The sequence below is a fragment of the Myxocyprinus asiaticus genome, chromosome 26 (genome assembly GCF_019703515.2).
Source record: "Myxocyprinus asiaticus isolate MX2 ecotype Aquarium Trade chromosome 26, UBuf_Myxa_2, whole genome shotgun sequence".
NCBI classification, from domain to species: domain Eukaryota; kingdom Metazoa; phylum Chordata; class Actinopteri; order Cypriniformes; family Catostomidae; genus Myxocyprinus; species Myxocyprinus asiaticus.
In genome coordinates, this window is record NC_059369.1 from 35,483,393 (window position 1) to 35,495,495 (window position 12,103).

At 38.6% G+C, this 12,103-nt stretch overlaps 1 protein-coding gene across 2 annotated transcripts in view; it reads left to right on the forward strand.

Annotated features, from left to right (window-relative positions):
- The first annotated feature begins 9,152 nt into the window (after window positions 1–9,152).
- Window positions 9,153–12,103, forward strand: part of LOC127417442 (protein c-ets-1-B-like) — a 55,186-nt gene continuing 52,235 nt past the window's right edge. The window contains exons 1-2 of one of the 2 annotated variants that reach the window (XM_051657503.1): window positions 9,153–9,361; window positions 11,447–11,554. In XM_051657503.1, coding sequence (XP_051513463.1) covers window positions 11,486–11,554 — 69 coding nt within the window. In that variant the 5' untranslated portion in view covers window positions 9,153–9,361; window positions 11,447–11,485. The remainder of the gene's footprint in view (window positions 9,362–11,446; window positions 11,555–12,103) is intronic. The other variant, XM_051657505.1, reaches the window with a different exon arrangement.

Here is a 12,103-nt window from a genome sequence, read left to right on the forward strand (position 1 = left end):
GTAGTGAGCTGTAGCATGGTCAGAGTGGATGCTGCTGTGAGCTCATGCTAAAATGTCTGCACTGATTTGGAAAGATGTTTGTAATTAGAGTAGCGGTCGTTTGAAAGGAAGTTCACTTGTTGCATGATTGCCCCTGTGGGGCACTTTGAAGGAAGAACAATCATGATAGTCATGTTGGAAGATAACTTCAATCTGAATTTCTGATAATAAAGGCTTAAAAGTGAGTTCCAAATTTTCTGAGCCCCCCCACTTCTTAGCCCTCCTTATATCTCACAGTTGATGATAAAGTCTTCAAAGGGAATAGGGCATGGAACAATCACTGAATGGAACACGCCCTAAACGAGCTGCACGGCGAGGTAGTCAGGCTGACAGGAATCACCTGTGCAGGAGAACCGGATTGAAATGCTGGAGTGCGTTGGAATAATGTTTGAATTAAATTGTTAATCTTTTGATTCCCTCGTGTTAAATTAAAGTTGTAATAGAGCTCAAATGGCATGAAGCTGTAGCAGCGCCCATTCGCGTAGGCAGCCTCACGCTATAGGGACCGCTCTGGGTGGAAAAATAGGAAGAGAGGACCTGTGTACAGCCATAGGTGGCTGTACAACAGGTTTACAGCGAAGCAGTGGCCTGTGCGGAGGCAGCCTCGATGCCAGGTCTGCTTCAGTGAGGAAAGATGAGAATAAAAGACACAACAACAGTTAAACTGGCAGCTAGCATTACAACTAAATATGAATAGTGGCTGCTGCGGCAGCTGAGTGAATAACGTAACAATTGCGATGGAAGAGCTTATCTGATGAGGGCAAATGCTTTGCGCAGAGTAGTGTGTCATCCAAAACTGTTGCATGGATCTGTTGTGGGTAAGTGGGCAGAGCCAAATGATGGAGGAATTGTCACTGCATAGATGTAAGCAGCTGTTTATATACACATACTCTGGTGATGTGATTGGTCAGATCAAATGAACATGCTCTTCCCGAACTTTGTTATGAAACTCCATATAATTAAGCACATCCCAATGAGTATAAACACAAACTAGCAAAACATAAATAATAACAATGTTGGGACGAAATATGCAAGTGCATGTTATGGCTTTTTAAGTTGGCATCAGAAATGGGTATCATCATATACAGTTGAAGTCAAAAGTTTACATACACTCAGGTTGAAATCATTAAAAATCCATTTTAAACCACTCCACAGATTTAATATTAGCAAACTATAGTTTTGGCAAGTCGTTTAGGACATTTACTTTGTCCATGATACAAGTAATTTTTCCAACAATTGTTAACAGACAGATTGTTTCACTTTTAATTGACTATATTAACAATTCCAGTAGGTCAAAAGTTTACATGCACTAAGTTAACTGTGCCTTTAAGCAGCTTGGGAAATTCCAGACAATGATGTCAAGCCTTCAGATAATTAGCCAATTAGCTTCTTATAGGAGGTTACTGAATTGGAGGTGTACCTGTGGATGTATTTTAAGGCCTACCTTCAAACTCAGTGCCTCTTTGCTCGACATCATGGGAAAATCTAAGGAAATCAGCCAAGACTTCAGGAAAAACAAAATTGGACCTCCACAAGTCTGATTCATGCCTGAATGTACCATGTTCATCTGTACAAACAATAGTACACAAGTATATACACCATGGGACCATGTAGCCATCACACCGCTCAGGAAGGAGACGCATTCTGTCTCCTAGAGATGAATGTAGTTTGGTGCGAAAAGTACAAATCAATCTCAAAACAACAGCAAAGAACCTTGTGAAGATACTGGAGTTAACAGGTAGACAAGTATCTATATCCACAGTAAAACAAGTCCTATATCGACATAACCTGAAAGGCTGCTCAGCAAGGAAGAAGCCACTGCTCCAAAACAGCCATAAAAAAGCCAGACTACAGTTTGCAAGTGTACATGGGGACAAAGATCTTTGGAGAAATGTCCTTTGGTCTAATGAAAAAAAAAAAGAACTGTTTAGCCATAATGACCATTGTTATGTTTGGAGAATAAAGGGTGAGGCTTGCAAGCCGAAGAACACCATCCCAACCATGAAGCATGGGGATGGCAGCATCATGTTGTGGGGGTGCTTTGCTGCAGGAGGAACTGGTGCACTTCACAAAATATGTGGCATCACGAGGAAGGAAAATTATGTGGATATATAGAAGCAACATCTCAAGACATCGGCCAGGAAGTAAAAGCTTGGTTGCAAATGGGTCTTCCAAATGGATAATGACCCCAAGCATACCTCCAAAGTTGTGGCAAAATGGCTTAAGGACAACAAAGTTAAGGTATTGGAGTGGCCATCACAAAGCCCTGACCTCAATCCGATAGAAAATTTGTGGGCAGAACTGAAAAAGCATATGCAAGCAAGGAGGCCTACAAACCTGATTCAGTTACACCAGTTCTGTCTGGATGAATGGGCCAAAATTCCAGCAACTTATTGTGAGAAGCTTGTGGAAGGCTACCCAAAACATTTGACCCAAGTTAAACAATTTAAAGGCAATGATACCAAATAATAACAAAGTGTATGCAAACTTATGACCTACTGTGAATGTGATGAAAGAAATAAAAGCTGAAATAAATAATTCTCTCTACTATTATTCTGACATTTCCCATTCTTAAAATAAAGTAGTGATCCTAAATGATCTAAGACAGGGAATGTTTTCTGTGATTATATGTCATGAATTGTGAAAAACTGAGTTTAAATCTATTTGGCTAAGGTGCTTGTAAACTTCTGACTTCAACTGTATAGAAATAAACTTAATGTAAAGTGCATGTAACTAAGCCAAGTGGTCTAATATGTAAAAAAAAAAAAAAGAAAGAAAAAAAAAAGAGAGAGAGACGAAAAAGCAAAGGCGCACTTCCCTAAAGATCTATGCCCTGTATGTTTCACAGCAGGGGCATTTGTATGCTTTCATAATTACTGGGGAGTCTGAGGCCCATCAAGCACACAATCTATTTTACCATGATGTTGTTGGGGGGTCTGGGGGCATGCTCCCCAGGGAAATTTGTGTTTCTTTATTTTTGCAAAAACAGCATCAAAGCATTCATTTCTGGTGATATTAAGAGTATAATTTGAATATTTTCTTTGGTAACCAAAATACATTGTGTTGCATTAATGAATCTATGGACCAAAAACATACTGACACCTTTTCACATTACACAGCACACAAAGTTTATCAAAGTTACCTTTCTCAAAAGCCTGCTGTGGCAGTATCATGATACAGTGATGGTACAATTGGCAATTCTTTGAATTTTTATACAATATCATGGTATTAACATAGTAGGCTACTCCAAGGAACATGTCCAGTAAACATGGTGTTGGCTTGGTAATTTTTGGTATTTTTTTAGTGCTTTCATTTAATGTTAATATTTTGATACACTTTTATTTAGAAAATGTCTTTACCTTCAATAGACAATCGCTCACAGGCTGCACACACACTCACACATGACCTTCTTCATCACAGGCAAATGATTGAATGCAGCTACAGGATTTGTTTCGATAAATTGTAAGTAAATGTCCACTTCATTCAGCATTGATTGTGTGTCTTCTATAATATCCCATTACTGTTGTACTGCATGACAAAAAGCTTCAAATGATTCAGCCCACACGTTAGACAAATTCATTGAGAAGAACCGACTCAAAAGAGTGATTATTTCACGCATATCGGGCATTGCTCCGATTCACGAGCCCCGTGCTCCTGAGTCTATGACCGTGTTCACAACGGCATACTATCCATTCTACTCTCACTGTTTTTGCCAAACACAGATATATAACAGAAACAGTAAGAATAGTATGGTAGTAAGGCAGTTAGTACACAGTCTTTATGTTCCATGGAGGGCACCACAACACGCTATCAGAATGCACATGGAGCATTTTGCTCGACACAGATTGGACACATGCTGAAATTGGCTCGGTAGATCGGCACACCCGAAGCAATGCCGCACTAGGCGGTCACCTATGTCGCCTAATGTGTTGACCAGCCCTGCTGTCAACGACACTAAAAAACACTATGTTCAGTCCAGACATGCAATGTCCTTATCGCAATACCAAAATTCCTCCTTTTCTTTCATTCACATGAGAGCCAGTTGTAGATTTTTTTCCATAAGAGTTCTAAACTTAGGTTTGGGTGATCAAGAGTCAATACTGTCATAAAGCATTATGCACTTGCTTTTGTCATCATAACCATGGCTTTTATCTAAAAATACCTTGCAAGAAATCAAAACAAGGCCTCAGTGAAAAATAGATCAGCCCTGTATCTCTCAAAGCAGCAGAACTCGGAAACACGGTGGCCTAAAATAGAATCACTCTTCATAAAGTCATCCTTCTTTGTAGTCACTGGAGCAACATCTGTGGGGCAGTTTCTTTAGGGAAAGAGCCAGGCAGTGAATCAAAGCAAGAGCTCCTGCGAGAGATGAGTGGGAGGACTTTCTCCCTCACACTTGCTCCATCTCTCACTCTTTCCCCCTTTAAATTGTAGAGGGAAACTGCAGCAATCAGGAGGATACTAATAAAAGCCCATTAATATTGCATGTCATGAGGTATCTTTGGAAATAACACATGAGGAAAAAATGGAGACAGAGGATGTGAGGTCTGCTAGCACTCAGCTAAACACTAGGACAACTGAGGGGGGAAACTTTGATGAAACACCAGTCAGGACGGCAGATGCTTAGAGATTAAGTCAAAGACACAGATAGATAATAAGGCTTTGATGTTGTCCTGATTTATCATCATATTTAATGTGTAATAAAAGGTCTAACAGCATTAGACATCAGCTCTCACCTCAAGGTCATTTTATTATTTTGGACTAGACCTTTGAAAATCAATGCATTAATTTAGTGTGAGTGATTCCTGGAGCGTAATTCAGTGCAATGAAAGGGTGAGAGCTGGTGGGTTACAGATCTGTGAAGATTTGGTTTTACACAGAGCTTTGCACTTGCATGCTCCATGACGACAGCAGAACGGACATAAGCAGTAAAGCAGTCAGACACATTGAGTGATGAACGTTTAGAGCTGGTGGCGAGGGAAAAGTGTTCTGTTTAATGTATAGCGTGACCAGACCAGAGAAAGAAAGAGTGAGGGTAAAATACATAGAGGGGTAAGCATGAGAGCTTCAGTGGATTGGAAAAATGTGACAAAGAGATGAGACAGAAGAGAGAAAAAAATATTAACAGCATCCTGGTATGACTTCAATGGCATAACACACACACACACACACACGCACACACACACACAAATCCACTATAAATGATTTGCACTGCAGGCTACCCATAGGATGACAAAAAAAAAAAAAAAAAAAAAGAAAATCACAAGTGAGATCTCAGACAGAGATGAGATGAAATGAAGAGCAAAGGCAGACTTTTCCTTTAGTTTCCTGCAGATTTCTTCTTCTTTTTTTATCACAAGGAATAGACCATCTTGTGTCCTGTGGAGTTTCAGAAGAGATCTTAGCAATGCCTCAAACTGTGCTGAGAAGATTCCAAAGTCAGCAATTGAAAGTAGATTTCAACATGAACTGAAATACAGTATCTCTCATCAGATTCTTCTAAAATCAAATTATCTGAGCTATGCTTTCCACATTAATAGCACTATACTTTTAATGTATGTAACCAGTTTTCTTATTTATGTCCTTAGGAATTTATGGGAGGAAACATGTGAGACAATGTTGATACGTAAATGGAACATTGTGACGAGGAGGAGGGCATGGCAGGGCCGTGATGGGGCACGGCTGGCGCTGAATCAGCTGATCAGTGGGAGAGCGAGATAAAGGGGTGGCCAGAGACGCCGGTTCGAGAGAGAGAGACACACGTGGCCGCACTGCACGTTTGTTTATGTTGGTTTTACGTTTTCCATTAAAGTTTATGTTTACTATTCAGCCGGTTCCTGCCTCCTCCTTGCCTGTCCTTATACTGTTAAAAACATACTGTATGTAAGTTCCAACCGCCTCCTTTAAGGTCCTAAGCTCTCTCTCTCTCTCTCTCTCTCTCTCTCTCTCTCTCTCTCTCTCTCTCTCTCTCTCTCTCTCTCTCTCTCTCTATATATATATATATATAGTAAATACATTGTAATATATACAGTAAATACAGGGGTTAAATTGGTATTGTAGAGGTGAGGGAACTTGATTCTAGAAACCTAGGCAAAATATTATATGATATGAAAATTTTGAACAGAATTTGTTGCTTCTGAGGCAAAGTAGTCAAAGTCAATTCAAAGTTTATTTGTTGAGCACATTTAAAAACAACCGAAGTTGACTGTGCTGTACAGTATAATATACAGGGCAATAAAATCAAACACATAATGGATGTTAAAAAAAACAAAAACAAAGGCAAACACACAAGCCAATGTATCAAGGTAAGTTAAAAGCCAATGAAAAGAGGTGGGTTTTTAACCTAGATTTAAAAATCATTTGGGCCAGCAATGGCAAAAGTAATAAGGTTCTTACTTTTGATGTGACAAAACAAAACAAAACAAAAACAAATTCTGCGACTGACTAGAGGGAAGCATAATGCTTAATGCAATGCACTTTAAAAGGTTTTTTGAGCAAGTACTCTCTCTTAATGGAGACGGAATGTGTGAAGTGATCGAACAAAAACTGGACTGAATGGAATGGATTGACAAACAAACAGTCTTTTTTTTATTCAAAGATGCTAGATAGTATTGGCTGAATTTAACCTCTGAATATATATGTAAGAAGGGTGTAAATATAAGTGAGTAAGGATAGAGATAGAGAGAAAGATGGTGAAATAAAACAGAGCGAGCGAGAGAGGGTAGATGAAAGGTGTTGGAGTGATAAGGAAGGCGTGAGGCATGCAGGAGGTAATGAGAGTTAGATCATGTGGAGCAGAAGTGCATCAAGGCATCTCCGTTGAACCAGTCATCATGTTAATTGAAACAGCATTGTGGGCACACAAAGAAGATCTGGATCACATTCACTTGCTTTTATTCAATTTGGCTCATCAGAAGGGGTGTGCCTAACTCCACCTATCTCTTTCTTTTTCTCCCTCTCTCTAACATTTCTCTCATCACATGGCCATTTGTCACACAGCTACCCTTTTGCCCCTGACGTGTTGCCCCTCCTAAGCCCTCAGGGATTGCTTTGCCTTAGCTTCAGAGAGGTTCCCCTCAGAGATAGCATAGGTTGACATACCACCTCTTCACGTCTCTCGCCTTGGACTTGAAAGCACATCCACATTTATTTTCAAGGACCCGCATTGACTACACACTTTCTAATTCAAACAAATGAGAGCATGGGTCACAGCAGTGATGTGCAGGGGCAGGGGCGAAAGGACTAGGACAGAGTGTCCTCCGCGCTCTTAAAGGCACCTAGTTATTGAGCGCTTAAATCTCCACGCTCTTAAAGGCACCTCCGCACTCTTAAAGGCACCTTTACATTTGTGAAGGTCACCTTTAGATTTGTGAATGAAAGGGGCAGGAGCTTGTGCCCCTGTAGCCCCCGTTCTGTGCATGTCAGTGTGGGGCAGCCACAGAGTGGTTAGCACTCATCCACAAGGTGTTTTGGATGAGATTCGAACAGCCCGCTGATAAAAACAAGCACACCGGGTTGCCTGAGTTGCTATAGGGGAAAAATGACAAATAGCCATAATTGTCTAAAAAATGAATACATAGTATATGAATGCTATGTATACACTCACATGACAAATAGACAGAATTGTACACAATTAGAAAACACCACTGCTGCTTCTAAGTAAATGGTGCATGAATATGTTGTTCTTTCATACATGGACCAGATGATGACAAGATCATGAAGCTTTCTGCTCATTTCACTCTAGGACAATCCATACTTTCTCTCGCACAGGTGGAGTTTCTCAAATACACACATATGCATACAAACACACTCTGTTACAACTGCATACACCCTCAAATACATGAATTCACACACACACACACACACACACACACACACACACACACACACATGCACTAAGGTCATGGCCACCCAGGCCTAATAATGTTTTGTTCATGTGGTCACAATAACACAGCTGTATTTAGGAATAAAGCATGATAAAAAAACCTCTTTTCTCCACTCCTCTATCCGAAACGCATCCTAACTCAGGAGCATATCATCACAGCTCCGGCCTAAAACCGGCGTCCTCCCACCAGCAGTGTAAAGAGGGACCTTGTTCAGTATGTCCAAACAGACTGTTCCCTAAACTTCTCCCTGGCTTTTCTGCAGTACCGCTGTCCTCCTCTCCATGGCCCGGCAACCTGCTGGACTGATATCACCAGAGGAAATCCACTCATTGTGACCCTCATCAGTCTCTCTCTTCCTTTTCCTCTGTATATGGACATTTTCTTCAGGCCCATTACCGAATCAGCGCAGGCTGCTGGACACACTGTCAGCCACTAATATAACTGGGACAAGTCATTCTATCCACTTCATGAACAACCTCTGTTATGTGGCGAAGCCCAGGAAGAGATTGTGTGAACTAATAAAAATGGTACCCAAAACAGCAATAGATGTTAATAAAAATAATTTTATGTGAGTAACAACCACTATAATTTCTATATTTATCTCCCCACTTTTTGGAACATAATCATTAATTTACAAGTAAAATGTGACCACAGTTATTTAAATATCATATGTGAATATATATATATATATATATATATATATATATATATATATATATATATATATATATATATATATATATATATATATATATATATTTTTTTTTTTTTTTTTTTTGATTGATTTCAGGATATTTGCAAATAAAATACAGTTTTAACTTATATATATATGTATATATATAAAAAACATTTCAAATAAATTTTTATTTTATTTTAAACTAAGCAAATAAAATAACCACAACATATTTTAAATTAATCATTTAAAAATAATGATTAAGAGACACTCAGGTGCATTCAAGGTGTAATGAGAATATGTAATTAATGTTTACTGGATGGTTTCACTAGGTTTGATTTTGTTTGATCCTTCAGTCAAACATTCTAAAAACTTTTTTTTTTTAAATTTATTTATTTATGTATTTATTTTACATTATATCTTCATTGACCCAAATATAATTTCTATTACCTTTCATTGATATAATTTTGACATAGCCTACTTTAAGCTCTCTTTTGATGAAAAGAAAAGAAAAAAAAAACAATATTAAAGAGTACAACATTAAAAGCACAATATTTTCATCTATTGAAGTTGTTTCTATATTAATCGTTGGACACTTGTTTGATGTGAAAAGTCCTGAATGGGTTTTGGAGTGGAGCGCAATAACTGGGGAGGGTGGGACTCCGGCAAGTGCGCTTTATCCTTCTTCTCCAAAGACGAGCCAGGTACACACAGCAACTGACAGCTCGTCGCAAACAGCCTTCAGCTTTTCAACGAAATAACGGTAAGGAGAAAGTTTCTTTTGATTCCTCTATCGATTTTTTTCGCGGCAGAGAATGGCTCAATTGTTCAATTTCTGAGCGCGTAAAATCATTAGACACATGCGGTGCTGGAGCGCTTCGCTTTGAACTTTCTGTTTGGATGAATCGCACCGTTATTCACTGACCCAAAACTGACACATAATGAAGAATTCAAATGTGAATTTTTGATTACATTGCAGGGGAACAATCAATATTTTTTCTCTATGAAGAAGAAGAAAAAAAAAAGAGAGAGATGAGTTTTGAATGTTGTGCAACTTTTCTACTCTGTCAAAATGGGACTTTTTAAATCCTCATTTATAATATGTTTTCTTTCTAAATGGGGGGAAAGTGCTATCTTATGTTTTAGATTTTACATCCTGCATGGTAAAAATGTTACTGTGTCTACATAAAATAGATTAATAAATATAAAACCAAAAGTATATAGTTTGTACTGACATAGAATACTCTGTTCTTACATACTTGATATTTCGAGTAGTGACATATCCATTGTTCTGAATAATAGACTGTTTGGATAACCTGTGGAAGATCCATCTGTAACAGTCACCTCAACCTTTGACTGAGAGTTACATCAGTTGCCATACTCTCTAAGCACTTCAAGATGTTCAATCTCTCTTCCTTACACACACGCACGCACGCACGCACGCGCACACACACACACACACTGCTGTTTTAGGTGAATCCTCAGTTGTTGCCCTGCCTGTCCATGGGTGCGTCATGAACTCCCTCCAGAAACAGAATCCTCACAGCTGGGCTCCAGCTCGCGCTGCTAATGCCCGCTCTAGTAAACAATAATAAAGGGATGGCAGTAAGAAGACACTGACAGAGTGAAAATGGAGGGTAGAAATGGGGGATAAGGGGCAGAAACCAGGTGGTGGATCATCTCTCACTTCTGAAAAGATCAAACTCTTGTACTGCCTGCAGATTTCAATGTTATGGCTTTCATTTACAATTGTTATTTTATTATAGATGACACAGAGGTTAGTTACACCATTAAATATTTTGAACAATTCCACCAAAAAAAAAAAAAAAAAAAAAAAAAAAATATATATATATATATATATATATATATATATATATATATATATATATATATATATATATATATATATATATATATATAAAGTTAAGCTTATCGGGGCATGTTGTTACCTTACATGGGGTAAGATGTCACTATGGGAACCTGACAATAAATTTCAGCACAATTTCAATAGTAAAACAATTATGAAAAAGAAAACAATTTATGACACGAGAAATCAAACAACAGAAAACAGAAATAATTTTCAAACTATTGTTTAAAATCATTATATAGGTGACGGTTCCCTTAATGCATGCCAGTATGGTTTTATTGTGTTTACTTGTTTACCCAGTGGCTTACAAATACATGATGAATACATGATACTGGAATTTCAGTTCGGTGGAGCAAATTCACAAATAAATAAATAAATAAAATCCTAATTTATAACTATGTTTAAAACCAAAATACAATATCACTGGAAGAGAAAACAAGCATTTGTGGATAAAGTCTGGGCTTTTGACTCCTGGTTACTGAGATACAGCCCTTGTGACAAATTCCATTTGTGATAACTAGCCCTGGGTCTCGCCTGTTCATTATATTTATTATTTCATTGCTATCTGAAAACACAGAAGTCAAAATAATGATACAGTGAAAACCACCAACAAACTTACCATAAAAGTAGCATTCATTTTAAATGTACGATGACTCTGCTTTGATTTATCTGATGTGTTTTAACGCCCAGCCCGACTGATTAAGAAACACTTAAGCAACATTACAATAACATTGCGATAGATTGCCACCTCTGAACACATTGCTTCACCATCAGTTCCCGCCCTTCTGCTCGGTTTTGGGTCATCTCATGTCATTTATATGTTTGAGTGGCAGGTTATTACTAATCCAGGTTAACCATACGCCTGGTGGAGCCATGTCCCTTGGATAAACAGTGTCTGATTGATTAAGGTCTCTACCCATACCAACCTCACATCCAGTGTGGCCATGTGTGTGTGTGTGTGTGTGTGTGTCTTGATCATAGGCTTCCATTGGTGCAGGAGTTCCAGCTCTGGCTCGTAGAATGAGTTACTACTTGGATCCAGTTTCCTCATGTCAGGCTCTTCAACTGCCTGACTGTCTGGGTGTAATGGTAAGACCCCTCCACCTACCACTATAAATCACCTCTGTTTGGACTGAGCTGCTCACCAAACCAGCCATGTGTAAGGCAGCAATTGAACACACACCTCATCTGGTAAAGCATGGAGATAGCAATGGCAAGATTGTGAGTTCGATTCCCAAAGAGTGCACATACTGATAAAATGTATGGCTTGAATGCACTTAAAGTAGCTTTGAATATAATTAATTGCCAAATGTAAATAACATTGTTACAGAAAACTCAAATCCAAAAGCTTTTGGCATCGTGTGGACTGCTTGAAATTCAAAATGCTCAGTATTTGATATTGAACAAGAACCAACAGTCCTTTTTTCACTTTTATTAGATGATGCTTTGATCTACTTCCGCTAATATGTCACAAAAATACCCTTCTTGGCATGTCACCTCAATTTCCTTGAATCCAAGGGTTTCATATGCATTTGCTGTTGTCTAAGCATACTGTTGTATTGTACAGTATTACAACGCAAAAGCTGAAGAAAGGTGGATGTCAAAGTGATTTCAGTGGCATTAAAAGGACGTGAACTC